A 26,050-nucleotide genomic window follows, 5' to 3' on the forward strand; every position below is an offset into this window, starting at 1 on the left:
TTTACATGCACTGTCAGCATTAAGCACTTCTGGGTCAGGTATAACATTATACCTAAGGGTTTCAAGTGATATGGAGCTACGGCAGGTAAATGGAGTTGAGGTACAGATCAGCCATGATCTAAATGAATGGCAGAACAGACTTGATGGGCTGAATGGCCTACTCCTGTTCCTATACCATGGTAGGTGCAAAGGGGGCTTCCGCTACAGTATCCTAACAATGTGCCTTTACCTTAATTCAGAATAGTACAGTCTAATGCTTTCATTTCCCACACCACAATATTTGTGGCCTATGTAAGATGGTCAATTTCGTTCAAATTTTGTGGTACTTCATTCCATGGGCTACCACCCACCAGTAACTAGGTGGGATCTTATAGAGGGTGAAGTGTGCTGGTACCCAGGGTACCCAAGGAAGAAAAGGGGGCGCGGCCAGTGTGTTAACTTGCCTGCCCTAGTCAGGTCATTGAGCTTTTTGCAGCACTGGTCTGTAGTTCTGGGGATGAGAGAGTTAGCACTCAATGCCAGTGCCGCATTCCTCCACATGGCCTTTTTAGTAGGCTTCCTGCCATGGACACTCTGCACTCTGTCTTTCCTATGTTCTATTTCATCGAGGAGGATTTGCAGGTCAGATTCTGTGAAATTGTGGCATCTTCTTCTTTGCCTGTGCTGTGCCCTGGTCCCTTTTTTGGCTGCTGATCTACATTGAGGAAAGGCAAACAAACCACCTCAATTTAGTTGGAGATGCAGCCTGAGAGGTTTTACTACAATTCTTTCTTCAAAGTGAGTACAAGCCCACATTACTTGCTTTTCGTGTGTTGACCATTGCCTAATGCACGGTGGCAGGCAACAGTAGGAGGTTGACAGTTTACAAGAACTATAATATGAAGTGCAGTCTTTCAACAGAGAACAATCATAATACATCATATATTTAGAGCTGTAATAAGATATGACACAAGCTTGCTTTGGTATATGATCATTAATTCTCTTTCAGTCTCTGAAGCTTTAAGGATTATTTCATAATTTATATCCTATTTGGACTGGAAAAAGATTACTAAGGCAAGCATTTCAGTATTTTTCATACCATCATGACAAAGTTATTCTTTGTTGAGTATGATTAACTTTATTTTTTAAGGTATTTTCATCCTGTCCCTTTTCTTGGGTTTTTCTCTGCCATGCATCATCCCAGCCTAAGATCAAGAGCCTGCTATTAGAGTTTCATCAGTGCACAACAGTAGCCTAGGGGTCCTGTTCCTTCAATTTCCCCTTCTATTGTGCCGGCCATCTCCCCATAATGATGCTGTTGAGAATTATAACTCTCAGGGCCACTGTGGCCTTGGTGAACAATGCTGTAGAGCTCCAATGAGTTGCACCGTCCTGCAATCCCCTATATATATGAATGTTATTACTATATGTGTGTTCTCAGTGTTATTCTGTGGTATTACTTATTTTATTCTACAGCCCAGTTTGTATTTTTCCCAGATCTGCATCAGATTAATGGGAGGAAAGTCTCTTTCTGACACTTCCAAGGGTCTTAAGTGAAATTACAAAGATTATGGCCTGTAAATTCCTAAGCCCCCAACGTGGCAGAGTAGGTGCAGCGGGGATTCTGCTGCTGAAACCACAAGAAGCTGACCCTGTCAGAAATCCCAGGGTGATCTAATTTAAATAATGCTAATGAGAGTCCCAGATACACTGCAGGGGGGGGGTGGAGGGGTAGAAAATTCAGGAAGGAGGCGGATCAAGCACGCAATTCCATATTTATCGGGCTGCATGCAGTTAAAGGGCTAATCAGGCTATTGGAAGAGGGACTGAAATGGCTCGTGCTACAAAAGAGAAAAAAGCAAGCACCTAACTTCTCTGAGGCTGATGCGAAAATGTTGCTGGTCCAAATTAGAGAAAGGTGGGATGCAATAGTTGGAGCACCAGAAAAGCAGCAACATGGGCCGTGTCAAAAGGAGGTGATGATTGCTGTGGCTGTGGCTGCAGCTGTGACCTCCATTTCCAGCAACGCCCCCCCCTCCCTTCCTCAGGGAGCCCCTTGCATTGTTAGAAGATGTTTAATGACCTCTCTAGGTCAGCAAAGGTGAGTGTTTTCAGGTGAATAACAGGGCCACTAAATAAATCACAAAGAAGCACATGGGTGTTCCTTAGCACATTAGTCAAGCATTGACCTTTGGGGTATCACATGGCACCATGTCCCTTGTCCTAGAAGCAAAGTCACTTGGCAGCACTCATGTCAAATGTCTCACATCCTGTAATGCATGCTAGCACATTCAAGGTCCTTGCTCCCTTATACCCACCTTAACTACCATCCGTTACATGAATCCTGTCTGATTTGACAGGAGACAGAACCCGGAGACTACAGCAGTTAGTTAACACTATGCATTCCTCCTGCAGGAGAAGATATGGCAAGCAATGGCAGGAAACACCAAGCAAAGCGGGGGAGGGGGACAATGCCAAATTCGGTATTTAACAATAAATGAAGAGGAAGCAGTGACAATATTTGGCTTCAATTCTAGCCTGGCAGTTGGGAATGGAATTTTGAGTGTATCTGGGGAAGAAATTGGACCTCGTTGCGTCCATTCTACGGATGTAAAATGACCAATGTCCTGCACCCCAAGATCATCTGAAAAACGTCCAACCCAGAATTGGGTCAGGCCATTTCTCAGATGTCCCTGGCAGCAGCCTAAAACTGTAACTATGTACATGAGTATGGTCAAAATATATAAGGCCTTAAATATGTACAGTCCCCTTACTGAAATTTGATTGCGATGACCAGGGTAGGTGCGGGCCTGTCCTGCTCAAGATTCTTAAGCAGCCAAAGCACGCTTGGTATTGAGTTTACTCCAGGTCCAAAGCAACAGCTTCAGACAGAAGTCAGGAGTGGTAATAAGCACAACAGGGAGTATGTCTCTGGAACAGGATGGCAGGGATTGACAGTATTTGTGGAAATGGTGTGGCACATGCAGCACCTCAGAAAGGGGAAAGCACCTCACACAGCAGGCAGGCAGTAACATCAAGGAACGCCTTGGGGAAAGGGGAAATATTCTTCTGGGAGTGGGTTCCACACTGTAGAAATTTATTTTAACTCCAAACTCTAAAATAAAGTCCTTCACCTCCTTTTCCTGAGCCAGATTTTTATCCCAATGGTGAAGAGCAATAATAATAGTGCTTCAGCCCATTGATTTTCAAACTGTAATTTCCGTTCAGCAAGAGGCAGAGAGACTCATGTGAGATAGGTTGGTTTTGGAACTGTCTCTCCAAAAAGTCAAACGAATGGAAATGTGGCCTCAAGTATCTGGGGCTTGGATTTATATGCACTCAGTCAGGAGAAAACCCACAACCACAGTGTATAAGCCTCAGCAAGGCAGTCTAAGTCTCCCAAAATTAGACACCTTTTGGAGATTATTATCTCTTCAGGGAAAACCTGAAGCTTTTCCAGAAACAATTTGTGTATTTACAAAATTGGAAGAATCTAAGTGCTAGCACAATGAACAAGAAATCCCTGTTCATTGGTGTCAGAGCAAATTCTGAAATATGGCAACCCCAGAATACCTTTGATTGTGTCCTGAATCAGACATGGTTAACATCATGTTGGGATCTGCTGTCAGTTAGTTAGATCAACTCAATTCCTCGCTCTGAAGTGGTCACTCAGAATCCATGACATAACTGCTGATGTTTGCAAACAGACTTTTAATCAAATTCAGGAAAGTAAGTGTTTTCATTCAACACTATCCTTCCATAAACTACAACTGATCCAAAATGCAGCTGCCTGCATCTTTGTCTCAAAGCAAGTCCCACTTGACAATCACCCCCATCCTCTCTGACCTACATTGGCTACCAGCACCACCCGCCCCCCCCCCCCCCCCACGTCCCCTGCAAAATGCCATGGGATTGTTTTTTTTACATTGAAAGTGCTATATAAATGCAAGTTGTTCTATTAAAGCAGTATGGATGAAGGCGCCAGAAGCAGTTCTAAAGCCAGTGCTCCTGACCAAGGCGGGTATGTGATGTAGAGAAACTTCAGGATATAAATAAAGAGAGAGAAAATAATGAAATTGCTTTCAAAATAAACTCCAAAAAATATAGTTCTTACGAGCATGAATGAAAGGGCACTGGTGAGATATTATTTTGTTTTTGTTTAAACAATTTAATTAGTCTTTACTGTAAAAAGGATCTATTCAGAACAATTTGAATCTGTTGACTTGTTTGAACAGTTTAAATGTGTCTTGTGCTCACTAACCCCTGCAGTGATCGTAGCTAATTATACTTCATACATATATAGCAATAGCTCTTTGAAGCAAACAGAGTAAATCTAGTTTCACCTTTTTAAAATTTTCTACAACTGAATGATAACTTGATATAAAAATGTTAGAAGTTGTTATTGTTTAAGAATTATAGGTTAATTAACCTGAAATTCCATAGTTTTCAGAACTCATCGCAGAACTGAAACCTTCTGCTGTCACTACATTTTTTGAATTAGTCTACTTTAGGTTTAAAATAACCATGGAAATTGCTGAAATCTGTTCCCTTTGCAACTCCCCTCTGCATCTCTTTTGTAGTATTGATTTCTCGTGAATCAACATATCAGCCAATCCACAGGCAATATTTCAGTAAGTATTCCCAGACTAATTGCCTGACATTGAGCCCATATGTTTTGAGATACTGGTCCTGTGCAGCCATCTACATTGACAGACTGAAATGAATGTTTGCTACATTATGACAGACAAATATGTCATCAAAAATTAAAATTGTTTAAAAGGTGATGTGCTTCAATTACAGGACTGAGCCCATTCTTATGGTAAATATGCTTCTTCAGAGGCTGGCTTTGTCGTATTAGAGATGGTCCTGGTTTGTTCACGATGGGAACCTCAAATCAGGGGTGTGAGCAGCAAAGTTCACCTTGTTACAATGCCAATCAGCACTTCTTAAGCTCCACTGGCAACTTCTTTGTAACCAGTGCTTTAATATGAATGGAGCAATGGGATCAAATGGCCTGGATTTTGGTTAGAAGTCAATGTTGCTTCTGCTTATGGCTTAGGCATTGTCACTGCAGATTCTAACACAGTGGCCAAGCAGATCTAGCCTTCCCTTGAGAATCTCAAAAACCTGCTCTCCTACAGAATGGCCGGCCAAATAAGAAGTCCAAGCGTATGGTTCCTCTTTGCTCTTTTCGGATGAAGGTCAACATTTGGGCAGTGTAAGACACTTTAGGAAATTTATACCAATAATAGTAGATAATAAAGGGGAGATGAGGAGAATTGGAATTATTTGCCTCAAAGTGCAGTGGAGGCTGAGTCATTGTATAAATTCAAGGCCGAGTTAGATGGATTTTTGATCAGCAGGGGAGTCGGGGGATGTGGGGAACGGGCAGGAAAGTGGAGTTGAGGCCAGAATCAGATCAGCCCTGGTGGGGCAGGCTCAAGGGGCCAAATGGCCTACTCCTGCTCTTATCTCTTATGTTCTTATGATAGGAGGCTGTGAGGACATTAGAGAAATTGGGAGTAAATTTCAACTTTGGCGGGGCACAAAACGGGTGGTAGCGGATAGGCTGCCCGTTATAGACCCCAGTTTTGCCCATCTGCTACCACCTGTTTTATGCCTCTGCCAAAGTTGGATTTTAACCCCATTGCATCTAGAGCTAACAGGAACAAGGATAAGGGTTTCAGTGGTGGAGAGACTGAGGTAAAGGCAGAGGAAGGTATTGGTGTTGAGGTGGAAATAAGCAGTCTTGGTAAATATGAGGATGTGGGGTTTGAAGTTAAACGCAAGGTGAAATAGGACACCAAGGTTTCGCACAGTCTGATTCAGCCTGAGCGAGTGGCTGGGTACGGTTATCCTTGGCAAGGAAGCAGAATTCGTGCTCGGAGCCAAAAACGATGGCTGCGGTCTTCCCGATGCTCAGTTGGAGGAAGTTCATTATTAAGCTGCTTACGTATCACCCACACATAGTGCCACACTTGCAGGCCACTCAACTACCATTCACAGGTCACACACACTGGCAGCTATTTGACCATGACAGGCACATCACCCAGACACCTCGCAGGGTACTCACTAACACACTGCCCTGTCTTGCAGGAGAAGGTGGTGCATAACAGCCGTTAGCAAGAGAGACTTGAGGGAGGACAGGCACGCCCTCACCTCCTTGGAGGAGACCATGCAAGCTCTGCCCATTAGTACTAGACCCTATGCAGCCTATCAGTGGCTCTTAAACAAATTGCTAGAGGCTGCTCACAAAACGGCCACTTAAAATTTTTCTGTGTATTTTTAATGGGGCCAGGAGAAGCATAATTGCTGCTCCTGGACCCACAACAAATACTGTGACTTGCTCCAGCCGCTCAGTCGGCCCGCCAGAGTGCCCCGCCCAATCTTCCCCTTTAAAGCAAATGAAATCCAAATTTGAAAATAGTTCAGACCTCACGCTATTGGTATCAGTCAGCCGGTGCGAGTGCTCAGTCCTCTGCCCACCCAACTCAGGCGTATGTTGAAAATCGCCCCCCAACGTGTTCAACACACCACCAGTGCAATTCCTCATTCATAGTTTTCACTTGGCCAGTTCCTAATTTCTATCTTGCAGTAAGGGGAAAATTTCATTAGACCATGTAAGAACCACAGTGAATCTTAAGCATCAACATATTTATAGATCCATGCATCAACCTCACATGCAAAAAATTAGAAAATTGAACATTTCCACAAATAATGTAAATAAGAGAAAAAGGTGGATTTTTGTGAAATATCGTAGATTACAATAATCTAGTGATACCTTGTAAATACTCTGATGCGAAAGGCTTATAAATAGTCCAGGTAAAGGTTTTACCCTGACTGATTTGTGTTTTTTATTTACATAATTTAAAACCTTTGAATAATTTAAAGGTTGGGCAATACTTTTTATTTTAAAAATCAACAAAATAATTCATCCTGCCATGTGGAAATAGATCTCTTGATAAAGCTGATAAAAAGCTGGAAAGCTTCTTAATCATAACCAAAAGCATACACAATGAACTGCTCTTCTATAAATCTGTGTCATGATAGTTGTTATGCACAAGCAGAAGAAACAAATGCCAGATTGGGCAGAAGGGTCACAGCTGCAATGAGATAAAGCAAGAAAATAAAAGCATGTAAGATTAAGCCCTTGGACGTTCACTGTAAGCCTGTTAGAAAAAGTTCATCTTGATTTAGTTGGCTTGTTCTTTCACTACAATGTCTGGTGCTCATCAAAACCCTTAACTTGAGTACCAGCCAATCCATACAAGACAGAACATAGTGTAAGTAGAAAATATTAAAGCTCAGTATGAGATTCAATAGATCCCATTAGATATGTGAAATTTTCCATAGTTTCTTATAATTTTGCCTGTATTCTTCAGACATTGAGAATTACACATTTTACAGTTTCATAGTTCATAATGTCCACTGGGTTGATGTGAAAAAAAAGCTGTGGGCATTTTACCACTAAGAGAGGGTATAAGCATTCAGCTTTGTGGTTTGCTAATAATTTGAAAGCTGGAATTGAAGTATCAATATCACCTCCTTCTTTGAAAGTTGCAATTAAGTTACATTTAATGAAAATCCCAGGGCTAAGTGACCTGTACCCTTATCTCTGGACTCATTGATATACGTTCCTCTGCTAGCTATTGAGCATGATGGTGCTGTTTCTTCTCGTTGTCCTCAATTTCTCTCGTCATTCTCTGTCTTTGCATCATTCTATCTCTTTGGGTCTCAGCAACTCTAGTTGAAAATCTCATTCTTTTGTTTTTTCTTTGGCAGATTTTTGAGTTAACTCTAATTCATTAGCCACGATTTTAACTCGGGGCATGAATCAGACAGACGAGGCAAGCGGGAAGCCACCATGATGTGGCGAGGGTGAAGCCCAGGCAATTTTAACTTACAGGCTACATTTCAACATGATTGATAGGCTGCCCACCAGATCACGTCAGGAATCGAGCAACCCACCCATGTGACGCAAGCAACTTCCAGCAGGTCTCCCGAGGACTATTACATTGGGGATACACCTCTTAAAGCTAGATTGCATTCCCTGCTTTGAATTTTGGTTGAGCAACACTAGAAACAATTGTGGCACCAGAGATGAGTCGGAAGGCTGCCCCTGGGTTTTCTGGTGCCTCCCTGGAGGTCCTGGTGGAGGACGTCAGGGCAAGGAGGTATTGCTCCCCAGCAGCTGCAGGAGCATCCCTAGGGCCACACTTTTATAGGCCTGGACAGAGGTGGCTGAGGTGGTCAGTGAGACCAGCATCACCCTCAAGACCTGGCTTCAGTGTAGGAAGAGGTTCAATGACCTCACAAGAGCAGCATGGTTAAGTACAATACTTCATCTCAACAACACCTGACAACACTCCTTTTACCCCTTCCTCTTCATCAGACCTAAGCAATACCTTTAGGAGAGAAGAAGCTAAGACTGGCAGTTCAAATAAAAAACTTTCTCCATTAAGGAAAGAGCTTCATAATATAAAAAATTGCCTTTGGAATCAAGCAATTACATCAATAGCTGAACACTGAAGTTCCTTTATTTTAATTGTCCCTTAGAAAAGCTGGGTTCACAAGCTGAGCAGTAAGCAAAATGAATACATTTTACATTTGGAGTAATCTTATTGAAAGCAATGTCTGCTTGAGTGCACACAGGTCTACAAGAATAAGACTGCTTTAACACATTATCATTTTTTTGGTTCAGCTATATTTTTGCCTGCAGACACAGTGTGACATTTCTGAAGTGTGGAATTGTTCCCTAATGGTCACCCTACTGGCTATTTGAAGTTTCCTTTCAAGGGTGACAGGTGAAGCGAGTCTCTTAATTTGCTAAATGGAGAGTTTCTTGCTGGATGAAGTCCTTTATTCATTCTGTCTCTTTATATCTAGTTTCTTAACAATAGACCCAGACCAAGTGAAATACACAGTATGACTTCTTTTGTGGTAAACGTCATTTAAGATGACTGGCACACAAAACATAAACGCATTTGGGGGTTTAAAAGAATAAAGTTTCTTTACAGATTTAACTTGACAAATAAAATAAGACTAGCAGACAGTGTCCATTAATGTTCATATTACTGTTTACTCACATTTTATTTTGCCTCCTTAACTTACCATTGCATATCTCACACGTTGAGTTGCACTTGTTAATTGTTTTTTCTTGAAAGGGATGATATTTGTTTGTAATGATGTCTGTGACATTAAGGCAGCATGATGGCACTTCAGAAATACCAATCTTTGGGACCTTTTAGTTATCCTATTTATACTGTATATATAAACACTGAAAAATGTCAGCATGCTTGTGTTACTTAGTGATAAACTGAAGGACTAAATTAGTCATCTTAAAGGCCAAGCAGGACACAGAACATTATTCACCGTATAAAATCTATTTACTCTATTTTTCTTTTCCATTTTACTTCTTTTGTAGAATGTGACAAAAAAGCATTTTTGCCTAAGATAGGTTATTTGTTTGATTCTTTCTTACTGATCTCAACACACATGGTTAAAATTGGTTACTAATAGCCATTTCTGCAGGCTATAGAAAAAATACATCCCCCGTCTTCTATGCTATAGGTATCAGTGTGTGACTGAAGTTAGTTCCTGTGGAACAAAAGAGTGGTTTAATATGATAATGTATGTTGATTGCAGAGCCATTAATGTCATTGTCAAATGGCATCCCTGTTAGCTGTATGAACAAATATTAATTTCCTGCAATCAAAGTGTATATTTGTTTGGCAATTGTATTTGTGTGGACAAACACCATTTTGAATCCTGTAAATGTCTGACCAGTTATGAGAAATACCAGTTTTTAATTCCCTTTGTTCTGGAGATTTCACCTATATTTTTGCTGTATTGTGACAAGAAATCTATCAGCCTGAAGCTAACAGGGTAAAAGCCTGGTCAGAGGACACCATGGTAGCAAACAGCTGCATAGGAAGTGTTTCAAACCCAGTCTTACTTGAACATTGTAGCAGAAGTGTCTTTGCTGTTTTTGACATTTTGAAAGATTAGTAATGGTAAATATATTGTTTGTAATGAGTAATGTTCGTCTACCTGTTCGATGTTCTATAAATTTATTCAGTAGTTTCTGGCCTAAGACACAATATGATGGAAGGTTATTCTTCCGGCTACCAGAGTCAAGGAAATCACATGGCTGCAGTTGTACTCAGTAAGCTGGAATACAGTGATAAGGGTTGTTGTTTGTTTGACCCTGAGTCTCACTATGTTTAGCTAGATATTCAGCCCATCTTAAATCAACCATTCAGAGAGATCCTAACGTTCCTCCACTGTCGCATCCAATTGTTTCTTAAATGATACCTCTTTGACCAAGTTTTGGTCACCCCTCCTAATATCTCCCTCCTTGGTTCAACATCCATTTTTGTCTGATTATTCTTCTGTGAAGCATCTTGGGATGTTTTTCTACCTTAAAGGTGCTATATAAATGCAAGTTGTTAATATTGATTCCAATGTTTTTACTTCCACTACTCTATCTGGAAGTTTTTCCTACATATGTTGATCACTCTGTGTGAAGAAGAATTTCTTGATATTACTCCTAAACTTATCATTTACCAATTTGAACCTGTGCCCCCTAGTTTAATTAAAATTAAAGTAATATTCTGGATTAACTTTTTCTATATTCTTGGCAATCTAAACCTTTGTCACTTCTAGCTGGAAATCCCAGCAGAGAGGCTCCATAGGAACTTTTTACTACATTCCACTGGAGTTATGCCATCTACCTGGTGTAACTCTAGCTGAAAATTGAAATCTGTACGTCCTTATCTGATGGTACATGCCCTCTTAAATATAAGCAATATTGGTAATGATCCACTTTCTAATGAACTGTGGCTGCTTGCTCCTCTCCATGCTGTGATTTATATGTATTGTTAACAATAAACACTGCTTTGTTTAATAAAAGAATGAAAGTGATAGTCATGCACCTTGCTTCTAGTCTCATGCCATTTCCCATCGTGCATCTGTACAGAATGATAGGCTATTTAGAGGCGTGGGCCATCTGGGTCTTATTTTTCCAAAGTCAAGTAAATCAAGGAAATCAATGCGTGATGAAAAAAAAGGAATAATTTCACAGAAATGTATTCATAGAATCATAGAAAGGTTACAGTGCAGAAGGAGGCCATTCGGCCCAGTGAGTCAGTGCTGGCTCCATGCAAGAGCAATCCAGCTGGTCTCACTCCCCCGCCCTATCCCCGAAGCCCTGCAAATTTTTTCCTTTCAAATACTTATCCAATTCCCTTGTGAAAGCCATGATTGAATCTGCCTCCACCACCCCCTCAGGCAGTGCATTCCGGATCATAACCACTCACTGTGTAAAAAAGGTTTTTCCTCATATCACCTTTAGTTCCTTTACCAATCACCTTACATCTATGTCCTCTGGTTCTTGACCCTTCCACCAGTAAGAACAGTTTCTCTGTCTAGACCCTTCATGATTTTGAATACCTCTATCAAATCACCTCTCAACCTTCTCTGTTCCAAAGAGAACAACCCCAGCTTCTCCAGTCTATCCACATAACTAAAGTCCCTCATCCCTGGAATCATTCCAGTAAATCTCTTCTGCACCCTCTCTAAGGCCTTCACATCTTTCCTAAAGTGCGGTGCCCAGAACTGGACACAATATTCCAGTTGTGGCTGAACCAGTGTTTTATAAAGGTTCATCATGACTTCTCTTTTTTTGTACTCTATGCCTCTATTTATAAAGCTCAGGGTCCTGTATGCTTTTTTAACCACTTTCTCAACCAGCCCTGCCACCTTCAATGATTTGTGTACATATACCCCAGATTTCTCTGCTCCGATACCCCTTTTAGAATTGTGCCCTTTAGTTTATATTGCCTCTCCTCCTTCTTCCTACCGAAATGTATCACTTTGCATTTTTCTGCGTTAAATTTCATCTGCCACGTGTCCACCCATGCCACCAAAATTTCTGTCAGTTGGACAAATAAACAATAAATTTGAATTATCTCCTAAATAGGTACGATTAACCAAGTCTTTGATGAATATTCAGAAATTCACCATAATGTGTCAAAAACTGTTGTCATTTATATTACAACGCATGCACCACAGGGGGAATACTATCAGGAATAAAGGCATAACAGTAAGTGTGATGAGGAATGACCTCTATTTCTCTTCCTTTTTGTCAACCCGCGTTTTTAAGCAGTTATAGCTTCAAACTTTACTGTCAAATGTAATGTTTAATAAACAATAAAAATGTATAAAGTATATATTTTTGCTTTTGGCTCTGTTCCATTCGATGTGGTGAATAATATCCAAAGCACATAAATTCTACTTGCCTGCTGAATGTAGATTTTACCAGATTTGCCTTGTATGTAATGTCCCAATTTCCCCCAAATTTAATAAAAGAGAAATCTCAAAGATTTCAAGTTCTAGTTTATCATTACTGAAAAATCATTTTTAGTATCAACAAATCAGTTCACAGAGCTACAAAGAAGCTCCTCAGTGACAGAGACTGGAGAAAATCAAACTGCATTGGTTATCACCCTACGTACACAAAAACATGATGGAAAACATCTTTACTACAATGAACAAACATATATTTCTCAGAGTGTTCATGATGGAAATAGCATACCCCTTGGGTACAATATGTGTTTTTTTTTAAGATAAAGTGTATGCATCCAAATTAAAATAACGTGCTTGCAGTCATTCCTTGTGGGCTGCTTTGGTAGAAGGCACTCATATAGATATATCACACTAGTAGGCTTTTACCTTCGTACTACACAGAAATATTGCCATGTGCCATGCAATTATGGAGTTATAGGGTAAAATTTCACACTTGTAGTCTCCCCACAGTTAGTACCCAGACTCATATGCAGTAAGGAGAAGGTGCTGAGTGGAGATAGGCATTACTTTTCAAAGAGTAGAAAAAAATGAGTCACACCCAGGGATCACTCACACACCACCTAGTGGCTAATCATACTGCAACATGGTCAGGAGCCAAGTTGCAAGTTGTCTGTACATCCTCTTCATTGTGGGCATCATGTGACACGGAGACCCAAAAGAGGAGTAAGGAAGAAAAAGTAAATATTTTCAATGGAAAAAGAGAGGTATCATTCTTTTCTATTTCAGAGAGTATTGTGCCTTTAATTTACCCTTTATTATAGTCTTTGCTATTGTAAGAGTTATTTTCTATACGCAATGTTTTTGGAAAGTGTATTTTGCTTTTTTTAATTGCAGCACCCTTAGTGAATGGATGTTCTCAATAGAATGTTTTGAAACCTTTGAAACAGCTGTGGTATCTAGAAGTAATTCATTACGGAGAGTAGCTGTGCCAAATGCACATCACACGGAGTGAAATGACAACAAAGAGACTTTTATAATTTGTCTCAAGGCACTCTGTCTAATCAGCGCCTGTTTTCGCTTTTTTTTTTGCCCCCATGCACAGATAAACAAAGAAAGCCCAGTAAATATATAACAGCTGTGACTGATAAATCTTGCAGTGAATGATCTTTAGCTTTTCTTTTTCAATTAGGGTCAAATGTATAATGGACATTTATAGAGCGGAAACATCATTTTTAAAAATTCAATATTTCCGGATTCTTCAGCTCCTTTCACTCACCAATTAACTATGTCTGCTTTGTTGGGGTAGGAGCTCAAAATATTTCTTTTATTGTTGCCACTGTGCCATCTCCTTTCCCAAAATGGAAATGTGCGTGTGCTTCCTTCCCAACATATTGGGGGCCTAGTAGGCCGGTTAGTGTCCGGTAAACGGGCACTGCATGGCTGAATTTATAGGCCACGATCTCTTTTAGACCTGGGAGTTGCTTTTCATGAATGTGGAGCCTTATTGATGAGTTGATATTTGCTCTATTTTTGTGGTGCTATTGTGTACAAGTGTTGCACAACACAGCTGTATTACAGAACTTTGTGTCAGGTAGATCTGTTAACTGGCTATTTAACTACTTGAGAAGTATGAAAAGAACATTATTACATGCGTACTGTGATTCTGTTGTTCCTTTTAATAAATTTGTGTTTCACAAAGTCAACTGCAGGTGAATTGTGCCCAACCACCATTTTAATTGAGGGCTTTTAACATTTACCAAAAAAAAATTTAGAAATCTGACTTTTTTTTTTAAAAAAGAGACAGATGAAAAACTTTGCTCCCTGTATTTCTTCCTCTACATTATTCTCAGGAATATATTGTTCTTCAAATTTCAAACTAGCCTTTTTGCTGATCCTAAATGATAGCTTGTAGTCATACTATAAAACAGCAAATTTATCTTCTATTTGCCATTGCTTCCAAGATGCTTTCCTGTGTAGTTGGTAGCTTAAATTGTATAATCTGTTTTCAGTCACACTGAGTAAATTGCAGATCATTACGCAGATCTGAAATAAAATGCTGGAAATGCACAGCAGGTCAGTTGGCTGCTGGCCAGTTTTGATGAAGGATGTCACCTAACACATTAACCTCTTTTTCTGGTTTAGATGCTGACTGACCTGTTGCTCATTTACAGTATTTTCTGTTTCATATTTATAGCATTCACATAATGTTTATTTTTATCTATTATTTGTTAGTAAAGGATGAAATCAGAGCAATAGTGAGAAAGGATACTGGCTCAGAAGATCAAGATGTAGAATCAGTCTGGGTGGAGTTAAGAAGCACCAAGGGGCATAAAACACTGGTGGGAGTTGTCTATAGGCCTCCAAACAGTAGTGGTAATGTAGGGGACAGCATCAAACAGGAAATTAGAGATGCATGTAACAAGGGTACTACAGTAATCATGAGTGACTTTAATCTACATATTGCTAATTTGGTTTGGCCAGTCTATAATACTGTGGAGGACGAATTCCTGGAGTGTGTAAAAGATGTTTTTTTTAGACCAGTACATTGAGGAGCAATTAGGGAACAGGCTATCCTAGATTGGGTATTGTGCAATGAGAAGGGGTTAATTAATAATCTTGTTGTGCAGGGTCCTTTAGGGAAAACTGACCTTAACATGATAGAATTCTTCATTACGATGGAAAGTGAAGAAAGTCCAATCTGAAACTAGGGTCCTAAATCTAAACAAAGGAAACTACGAAGGTGCGAGGAGTGAGTTGGCTATGATAGATTGGGAAGCTTCATTAAAAGGCATAACGGTCGATAGGCAATAGCTAACGTTTAAGGAACGAATGCATGAATTGCAACAATTATACATTCATTTCTGATGCAAAAACACAAAAGGAAAAGCGGCCCAACCATGGCTAACAAAAGAAATTAAGGATAGTATTAGATCCAAAGGGAAGTCATATAAAGTGGCCAGAAAAAGTAGCAAGCCTGAGGATTGGGAGAAGTTTAGAATTCAGCAAAAAAGGACCAAGAGATTGATTAAGAGGGGAAAAATATAGTATCAGAGTAAACTTGCAAGGAACATAAAAGTGGACTGTAAAAGCTTCTACAAGCATGTAAAAAGAAAAAGATTAGTGAAGACAAATGTAGGACCCTTACAGTCAGAAATGGGAGAATTTATATTGGGGAACAAGGAAATGGCAGAGCAATTAAACAAATACTTTGTTTCTGTCTTCACAGAAGAGGACACAAAGAACTTCCCAGAAATGCTAGGGAACCAAGGGACAAGTGAGAAGGAGGAATTAAAGGAAATTAGTATTAGTAAAAAAAAAGTGCTGGAGAAATTAATGGGACTGAAAGCCGATAAATACCCAGGGCCTGATAATCTGCATCCCAGAGTACTAAAAGAGGTAGCCATGGAAATAGTGGATGCATTAGTTGTCATCTTCCAAAATTCTATAGATTATGGAACAGTTCCTGCAGATTGGAGGGTGGCAAATGTAACCCCACTATTTAAAGGAGGGAGAGAGAAAACAGAGAACTACAGACCGGTTAGACTAACATCAGTAGTAGGGAAAAAGCTAGAGTCTATTATAAAGGATGTGATAACAGAACACTTAGAAAATATCAATGGGATTGGACAAAGTCAACATGGATTTATGAAAGGGAAATCATGTTTGACAAACCTACTGGAGTTTTTTGAGGATGTAACAGGTAGAATAGATAAGGGAGAACCAGTGGATGTAGTTTATTTGCATTTTCAGAAGGCCTTTGATAAAGTCCCACAAAAGAGGTTAGTGTGCAAAATTAAAGCACATGGGATTGGGGGTAATATACTGGCACAGATTGAAAATTGGTTAACAGACAGGAAACAGAAAGTAGGAATAAATGGGTCTTTTTCGGGATGGCAGGCAGCGACTAGTGGGGTACCGCATGGATCAGTGCTTGGGCTCCAGCTATTCACAATATATATCAATGATTTGGATGAGGGAACAAAATGTAACATTTCCAAGTTTGCTGACGACACAAAACTAGGTGGAGTCGTGAGTTGCGAGGAGGATGCAAAGAGGCTTCAAGGCGATTTAGACAAGTTGAATGAGTGGGCAAATACATGGCAGATGCAGTATAATGTGGATAAATGTGAAGTTATCCACTTTGGAAGGAAAAACAGAAAGGCAGACTATTAATTAAATGGTGATAGATTGGGAAATGTTGATGTACAAAGGGACCTGGGTATTCTTGTACACCAGTCACTGAAAGCAAACATGCAAGTGCAGAAAGCAGTTAGGAAGGCAAATGGTATGTTGGCCTTCATTGCAAGAGGATTTGAGTATAGGAGCAAGGATGTCTTACTGCATAGAAACATAGAAAATAGGAGCAAGAGTAGGCCATTCGGCCCGGCTCCGCCATTCAAAATGATCATAGCTGATCATCTAACTCAGTACCCTGTTCCTGCTTTTTCCCCATATCCCTTGATCCCTTTAGCATTAACATATCTATCTCCTTCTTGAATACATCTAATGACTTGGCCTCCACTGCCTTCTGCGGTAGAGAATTCCACAGGTTCACCATCCTCAGTGAAGAAATTTCTCCTCATCTCGGTTCTAAATGGCATACCCAGTATCCTGAGACTGTGACCCCTGGTTATGGACTCCCCAGCCATCAGTAACATCCTCCCTGCATCAAGTCTGTCCAGTCCCGTTAGAATTTTATATGTTTCAACGAGATCACCTCTCATTCTTCTAAACTCTAGTGAATATAGGCCGAGTCGACCCAATCTCTTCTCATATGTCAGTCCTGCCATCAGGAATCAGTCTGGTAAACCTTCGTTGCACTCCCTTCATGGCAAGGACATCCTTCCTCAGATAAGGAGACCAAAATTGCACACAATACTCCAGATGTGGTCTCACCAAGGCCCTGCATAACTGCAGTAAGACATCCCTGCTCCTGTACTCAAATCCTCTTGCAATGAAGGTCAACATACCATTCACCTTCCTAACTGCTTGCTGTACCTGAATGCTCGCTTTCAGCAACTGGTGTACAAGGACACCCAGGTCTCGTTGCACCTCCCCTTATCCCAATCTATCACCATTCAGATAATAATCTGCCTGTTTTTGCAACCAAAGTAGACAACCTCACATTTATCCACGTTATACTGCATCTGCCATGTTCTTGCTCACTCACCCAACTTGTCTAAATCACAATGGAGCCTCTTTGCATCCTCCTCACAGCTCACATTCCACCCCAGCTTTGTGTCATATGCAAACTTGGAAATGTTACATTTAGTTCCCTCATCCAAATCATTGATATATATTGTGAATAGCTGGGGTCCAAGCACTGATCCCTGCGGTACCCTACTAGTCACTGCCTGCCACCCGGAAAAAGACCCGTTTATTCCTACTCTCTGTTTCCTGTCTGTCAACCAATTCTCAATCCATGCCAGTATATTCCCCCAATCCCATGTGCTTTAATTTTGCACACTAACTCTTGTGTGGGACCTTATCAAAAGCCTTCTGAAAATCCAAATACACCACATCCACTGGTTCTCCCCTATCTATTCTACTAGTTACATCCTCAAAAAACTCCAGTAGATTTGTTAAGCATGATTTCCCTTTCATGAACCCATGCTGACTTTGTCCAATCCCGTTAATGCCCTCCAAGTGTTCTGTTATCATATCTTTTATAATAGACTCTAGCATTTTCCCCACTACTGATGTTAGGCTAACTGGTCTGTAATTCCCAGTCTTTTCTCTCCCTCCTTTTTTAAATGGTGGGGTTACATTTGCAAAAAGTGGGGTTACATTTGCAGTTATACAGGGCCTTGGTGAGACCACACCTGGAGTATTGTGTGCAGTTTTGGTCTCCTTACCTAAGAAAGGATATACTTGCCATAGAGGGAGTGCAGCGAAGGCTCACCAGACTGATTCCTGGGATGGCAGGACTGTCGTATGAGGAGAGATTGGGTCGATACAGTCTGTATTCACTCGAGTTTAGAAGAATGAGAGGGGATCTCATTGACACATATAAAATTCCAACACGGCTAGACAGACTGGATGCAGGGAGGATGTTTCCCCTGACTGGGGCGTCCAGAACGACGGGTCACAGTCTCAGGACACAGGGTAGGATATTTAGGACTGAGATGAGGAGAAATTTCTTCACTCAGAGGGTGGTGAACCTGTGGAATTCTCTACCACAGATGGCTGTGGAGGCCAAGTCACTGAATACATTTAAGAAGGAGCTAGATAGATTTCTAGACACAAAAGGCATCAAGGGGTATGGGGAGAGAGCGGGAATATGGTATTGAGATAGAGGATCAGCCATGATCATACTGAATGGCAGAGCAGGCTCGAAGGGCCGAATGGCCTACTCCTGCTCCTATTTTCTATATTACGCAGATCTGTTGTATTGTTCAGTGGATTTGTTCTGAGAAGTTTAAAATTAAATGGCTTTAAAACAATATTAATTCTGTAAGGAAGATATTTGTTTGGGACAGGTTTGTATCCTACAGTTCCCCACGTGGGGAAGTTTCCAGTTTTAATTGTGCCTTCGGTGGTTGTGCTGAGGGATAAGGTGCTTGCCTTCTCCACCGGGAAACACTACAACATGCGCAAAAAGATCTAAAGGAGGTAGAAAAATAATTTGAAAAAATTAATAAAATTCTGCAAATGTAGCCATTTTAATGATGAAAAACTAAAATCAATTTTAAAAATTCATTTTCTTTAACTATTTAGTGACAGTCACTTTATTGCTTGCTAAGCGGGCTTAGTCACAGCATCGGACCAACAATGATCCAGCTTAACTTCGTAGTGAAGTATTGGAGCAACTATTGCATTGCTGATGCTTATCATAAAATGCAATGCTCCCCAATGCCCCCATTTCACCATCAAAAACACATTGACATCTCTGATACCTAACTATAACTACAATAAAATCATTTAATACAAGGAATTAGGGATTAAGAAAAAACAGCTCTGGTGGCTGTCCCACAATCCATTGCAAAACAGAACGGCAAATGTATTTTTCCACTTAATAACTCATGAAAGTTTTTTTTTAAAAAGGCATTTGTTTTATCATAAAGTAAATTGGCAAGTAAGTACATCCCTAAAGCCACTCTTAGCTGAACCCTGACATCAAATGCTCTGCCTTTAATGTTTACTTCTGTTGAATTAACACAGAGCATCATGAAATGACAGGGGAGGGAGGTATTTACAAAAATCTGGAAGCTTTTGAACATTTTGATGTGATTAGGATCAAAGGTTACGACAGGTATTGAGTACTTTCGCAGCAATCTCTTTTAACTGTGAACGTAATTAAGTGGCATCTATGTGACTCACTTGTGGTTTAGTCAAGATATTGCACTTCTGACATTAATATTGCTGCAGTGGGGACTGCACTAATACAAATTTGGTTTCAAAAGAATGGTAAAATCAAGTGTCATTCACCATTATTTTAACACATTTCAATACAGATATAATTTATTAATAAATAATCTATCAATTTTAATTAACTATTTCATTTCCTGAGGTATTGCTTCCATTAAAAAAAATTACTTCTCTACCTTCCTAAAATTGTCTGCTTTTCTCCCACTCTCTGATTCTTTCTGCCTCCCTCTTTCTCTCCTTGGCTGTCACGCTTTTTCTCGTCATCTCTGTTTGTCTCTGATTCTTCTCATTACAGTAGATTGATGGATAGAAGATCCTGCGGGGAGCACTCAAATCCAAGACTTAATTTCCAATATGCATTCCCAGTATAAAGTTCTGTGCTGGGAGTGCAAATTCATAAAATCAACTTTTCTGTGTCCTTCTCCCTCCTTCAGTAGGAAAGAAGAACTTACATTTATAAAGTACTTTATCACAACCTCAGGATGTCCTAATGTACTTCACATCCAATTAACTACTATTTTAATTGTAAGGAATCTTACAACACCAGGTTATAGTCCAACAGTTTTATTTGAAAATCACAAGCTTTCGGAGCTTTCCTCCTTCGTCAGGTGAGTCACCTGACGAAGGAGGTAAGCTCCGAAAGCTTGTGATTTTCAAATAAAACTGTTGGACTATAACCTGGTGTTGTAAGATTCCTTACATTTGTCCACCCCAGTCCATCACCGGCATCTCCACATCATGGTTTTAATTGTAGTCACTGTTGTTATGGAGGCAAATGTGGCAGCTAATTTGCACACATTGAGGTTGATTTAACCTTTGGCCATGGGCACTGGCAGCCCGCCCATTCTGGCAGCGAACAGGCCATAGCTGTTTTCAGGCTCATTCTGGTATTTAAATAGAACCGACAAGCTGCAGGTGCCAAACGAGTGGCCCGGTGAGGCTCGCCGGATTCAGGCCAGCGCAAAATCAGGCAGCCCACAGGCCGCCAGCAAGGCAAGTCCCGGGGGTTGGTCACATTTGCAGGGGGTGGGGGAGCCCAGGCCGAAAGCAGCTCAGATTATTTTTGTGGGGCTGGGAGCAGCACTCCTGCACAATGCCGCTCCAACTAATTCTACCCTAAAATGGCATTCGGGATCCTATGTCGGTCGTAGGATCCCAATTTGCATATTAAAAGGGTCCTACCGCCTGAAACAGGCAGGCTCTTCGGCTGTCTAGCATTAGCCTCCTGTAAAAGTGTCATCGGGCCTGGGCGGTAATCTACCAACCCCGTTAACACCAATTTCAGTAAGTTAAAATTGACCCATCAAGTTCTCACAAACAGAAAATGGTGGTGGTGGTTGAGGGATTAATGTTGAGCAGGACACCAGGAGAACTCCTTTCTCTTCTTCGAATACTGTAATGGGATCTTTTACATCCCCTTCAACAGGCAGACACGGCCTCAGTTTAAAGTTTTATCCATAAGAAGACACTTCCAACAACGCAACAGTCCTCAGTACTAAACTATAGTATCAGCCTAGATTATATGAGCTTTCTGAATCAAGGATGTGTGTGCTCATCAACAGAGCTAAGTTGCCCATGTAGGGTAAATCTTGTGAGGCCTCACGCCATCAGAGGGGTCTCGCACACAGCCAATACATTTCAGAAAATCACGGGTTTATACTCTGTGATTTTCTGATATGCACTGGCTGAATGCAAGACTCCAACAGTGGGTGGTACCTTGCAAGTCCTTACCCTTATAAGTTTCTCTTTCCCTCTGCCTCACGTCTTTTATGTGTCGCCCTCTCTCTCTTTATGCCTGAACACACTTGAACTCTTTTTCTCTATCTGTCTCTTTCTATGTCTCAAAGTATCAGATTCATGTTTCTTTTGACCAACTTTACACCAGTTCCCATAACATTTTAATTCTTAAAAAAAAATCAACAGTCCTCACTATTTGCAAAGTGCCACATGAGAGATTACTAATAAAACTAAAATTCATGGGAATCAGGTTAGAATGCAGGAATGGACAAAAAGTTGATTAAAAAAATGGAACTTAGTACTTGTGAGAGCTGCAGTGTCAGACTGGGGAGAGGTGTTGAGCCGAGTACAGTCCGCAATTACTGCTGAGATCTCTTTGGTTCTTATCTATATAAAAGGCTTGGATACAAAAAACAATTGTAAGCTTAAGCCAAAAAAAGGGAGCACAGCAGGAATGGAAGATGCAGTAAACAATTTGTGGAACGATTTAGATCAATTGCAATTGGGCAAACAAATGGCAAATGAAATTAAATATTGTCAAATGTAAAGTATTGCATATTGGGTAAAAAAGAATGACATAGGTATACAATGAAGGGAATAGAATTAGCATTGGGTGACTAGAAAGGACCTAGAAATAACTATAGGCTCGCCACATACAATGTCGAGACAATGTGGAGAAGCAATTAAGAAGCAAATAAAATGTTGGGATACATAGCCAGTGGTATAGGTGCAGAGGCTATGCTAAGCCTTTACAATGCATTAGTTAGGCTGCACATGGACTATTGTGCGCAAATTTGGTTACCACACTTCAAGAGAAACATACATGCACTGGAATGGGAGGGACAGACCAAGTGGCTCACATTAAAAAAAGGACTGAAACAAACTAAAGGTAGACTGACACAATAATTTCAAAAAAATATTGATAGATGGACTGCAGACTGTTGAAATATGGTACTAGTGCAGTGTAGACTCTGCATTGTAGAGTACAAGAATGCAGGTTTATACCAATGATTCAATAAAAAGTGAGTACCTTCTCAGTAGAGAAAGAAAAAGAAACCAAAATGGTAGGGGAAGCAATACACAGTCCAACAATGTAGGCTTAACTGAAAGTTAACACTTACGGATACATAAATCTCCACTTTCGTAGTATCCAGGACAGCACTGTGATCTTCTCCTGTACATTGTTCTTAGGCCTCGACGATAAGCTGTTTTGTAGCTGATTCTGTAATGAAATATTTATTTGTGAAATGACTGGTTTCTAAAGCTTTGTGTAACTCAGTTATAATAGTTTAATGTAACAAGCTTTTAGAAAGTCCGCGAACCAATAAATACCTTTTTAAAATTCTAACAGCTAATGGAAAACACCCTGGGAAGTCTGCATAAATAGGCAGTAATCTACATATAAACTATATAAATCTTTTGATTAGAATAATGGATATCTTGCAGTAATTACACAGCAGAGCTTGAGATAGTTTGTAGAGAACAGATATCTGGGAAGTATTATTAAGGAGCAATTTTATCAAGAGGTATAGATGACACTACATTAATGCTCTCCTGATTCATAACTATTATCTGAACCAGTCGATGAGATGGAGCTGTCCCTATGTATCCACTATTTTTTAAGAATATACGTTACGGCGATTTAATATAGTTTCTCTTAACTTTGTTTTACCTCAGCTATGAGCAGCCAAGAAACTCCATATAATTGATACACAATCAAATCCTCACTGAAGGATTAATCATTGTTCTATATGGTATGTTTGCTTTATTTCAAACCAACCTGTGCCTGGTACATTTAAACCAATTAAGAATATCAGTGCATCTCGTGTAGTAGACTTGGTCGAAGGGGTGGGCATAGGATTCCTGAACTGTGACTGCGTAACTGAGAAAACAAAACATAGTAAACAATTTTAATGCATGAATGATCTGATAATGAGAATGGAAAAGGGGAAGAAAACACAAAAATATCAATGATCTTCTAAAATATTAATAGTAACATGGTTTTTGTTTACTACATCACTTTCTGTCAAAGAACATGGGTTTACATAACGTACTGATTACCACTGGTAAATAAAGTCTTAAAATCCATGACAATATTGGTTTCTAGTTTGGTTCAGAGATTATGGACATTCACCCATATGTCAGGAATTTGCTGCCATTACATAAAAAAACAAATAGAGCATGTTGGTTTTTAAACACAATTCAGTGTACAGCAAAATGTTTCAATCAGTGAATCTGCTGATTTGAAATAATCTGAAATAAAGTAAAATTAAAAACACTCTTTCATCACTGCAAGTTCTCAGGGTAACATTTCTGTATTTGTATTGTGCCTTTTGTTTTCCAGTATTTATTTATCCTACAATTTTGAATTATGTTTCTCCCTTGTTAAGTGCTATGTGCAATCCATGATTCCCTGGTCAAAACAGAGAAAAGAAAACCCCCTTTCAGAACTCTGCCAATACGGATCTATAGCCCAGACATTAAAATGTAATTGAAAGAGAATTGCTCTCAGGTTACTCACTCTTTCTAATTTCTCTTACCTGCCCATTGTTAAATGCCTGGCTCCATTCAGCAATTCCCGGAAGCAAGAGCTCCTTGTGTGGGAGAATCACCAGCACAAACCCTTGTCCTACCATTCCATGGTATTATGAATAGAAGTTAAGTTTTTTTGGTACCCTTTGATGCACCAATGAACTTAGCATCCCAGAATGTCAGAACTTATGTTTGTGGCTCTACACGACTGGGCCAAATTTACAAATGTGCCCTCCTGGTGCAAAGCTTTCCCCACCGGGAGTGCGTATTAGAAATTGCAGGCGCACGCCTCATGATTTTCCAGCCATTAATTTTACCAGCCAGTTCACTTCACGTAGATGTTCTCATGATACTGTAGATTTCCACTGCTGAGAATGACGGCTGGAGACCAAGGGGTCAATTTTCCTGTCAGGAAATAGGAACAAAGACTAATGATGCCAGACTTCTACCCCGATTTGTATTACTGTGGGATTTCCGGAGTTTCTCCAATTTTGCACAGGAGATGCAACAGGAGAGAGTGTTCTCTAGCCCTCTTGCCTCACCTTCCTCTTCCTGTGACCACAGGGTGCCCAATGCAGCTGATGGTGGCCTTTGCAGCTGTGAACCCCTTGGATCAAAGGGTCTGAGGGGAAGACTCCTGGCTTCTGTTTCTGACCCCATTTCCTAGTGCAAGATCCTGCCAGCCAATGGTGCAACCAGTCCATGCTCACCAAATTTGGTTGCGCTAAGGCCTGAGCAGGCAGTCTACACCAGCATGGACCTGTTGGGCCAAATGGCCTGTTTTTGTGATGTACATTCTATGTAATACTTCAGGTGCAGGACAAGTGCCCAGGTAAGGGGGAGCCAGCAAAATCAGACCCCTGATCTGAGGCCTCCGCCAATTCATTGAAGATCGATTTCGCTCAAATTCTACTACTGTCCTGTATGCTCCAGTCTACTTCTTTGGTGGCATGGCTGAGATCAGGAATCATGGACGCAAACCTGTATTTACCACTCTGTGACACAGCATTTTTGAACTGCAATGTGGTGCACTCTTAATCTGCTTCTATAAGTCATTTGATTCCTAAGGATGAAATTCCTGTTTTATTATGAAGTTGTTGTTTGAATCAGATCTTTCTTTGAAGAAATTAGACAGATTGTCATAACTGTTTAATAATCAACATTTAAACCCAAAGGGCAATAAAGGCCATTTGCTACAGGCTCCTATTGCAATGTGATTTATTAACAGCTAGGTGACAAAGTCATCATGTGATATACAGCAAATCAATACCAGTATTTAATCTGGCTTTTCTCTTGATTGGAATGTTGTGCTCATACAAATTCACTCAATCAATAGTTTGTATTTGTGCTTTTGGTTTGCAAATGCTTTTTTAAAAAAAAGTAGGAAAGCTTGGTTGCTTGATTAACCTTAAGAATCACTCCAATAATTAATTTCTTGTTGCTTAAACAAGCTTATTTTAAAACTACTTAGAAAAAATAATTTTATAACAGTATGTATCGCGTGCTTTGCATTTTATCATTTATAGTCTCTGAGGAGAGAATTGCTGTTTTTCCTCTCTTTTTGCAAGTAGCTTTTATAGTCACAAAATCAGAATACAGCTTTTAGTTTGATTGGAATTTCTGGCTAACCCCACACAGACAAAATTGTAGTATGTCCTAACAATAATGCAATCCGTTAGTAATAAGAACTTGATTAGGTACATGTTAACTTCCTGTTTGTTTTAAACCTAATACATTAACTCCCAGTAGAAGAAACATGTGGTGAATGCCCACCTTTGATAATAATGAACATTCCAGCATACATTTATACTGGAACATGGAGCTAATATGATTACAACATCAGTTAAAAGAAGATTGTTTCCATTTGTTTATGGCTCCTCCTCTCCCACCATTGCAGAATAAAACATGAATTTGACACTTCAATAATAAATTACTTTTTAAATGTTTTACATATAAAAGCAACTTTGGCTGCCCACAGAATACAAGCTATACATTCTAATTGTTAATTTTACCCAGTGTACGGTCTCTAGTTTACTGAGTACTATCTTTGTTTACACCACACCAACCTTCAGTGCTTATTTTATAATTATGATTGCATTTTTAACCACGGATTAATTACAGAGGCCTC

The 26,050-nt window shown here is 40.0% G+C and overlaps 1 protein-coding gene across 4 annotated transcripts in view; it reads right to left on the minus strand.

Moving 5' to 3' along the window:
* megf11 (multiple EGF-like-domains 11) overlaps window positions 1-26,050 on the minus strand; it is a 306,970-nt gene that overhangs the window by 219,893 nt on the left and 61,027 nt on the right. For all 4 annotated transcript variants that reach the window (XM_067971262.1, XM_067971264.1, XM_067971261.1 and 1 more), the window contains 2 exons: window positions 23,171-23,272; window positions 22,512-22,612 (listed from right to left, as the gene is read on the minus strand). In XM_067971262.1, coding sequence (XP_067827363.1) covers window positions 22,512-22,612; window positions 23,171-23,272 — 203 coding nt within the window. The remainder of the gene's footprint in view (window positions 1-22,511; window positions 22,613-23,170; window positions 23,273-26,050) is intronic.

This window comes from Heptranchias perlo, chromosome 34 (genome assembly GCF_035084215.1).
Source record: "Heptranchias perlo isolate sHepPer1 chromosome 34, sHepPer1.hap1, whole genome shotgun sequence".
NCBI lineage: Eukaryota > Metazoa > Chordata > Chondrichthyes > Hexanchiformes > Hexanchidae > Heptranchias > Heptranchias perlo.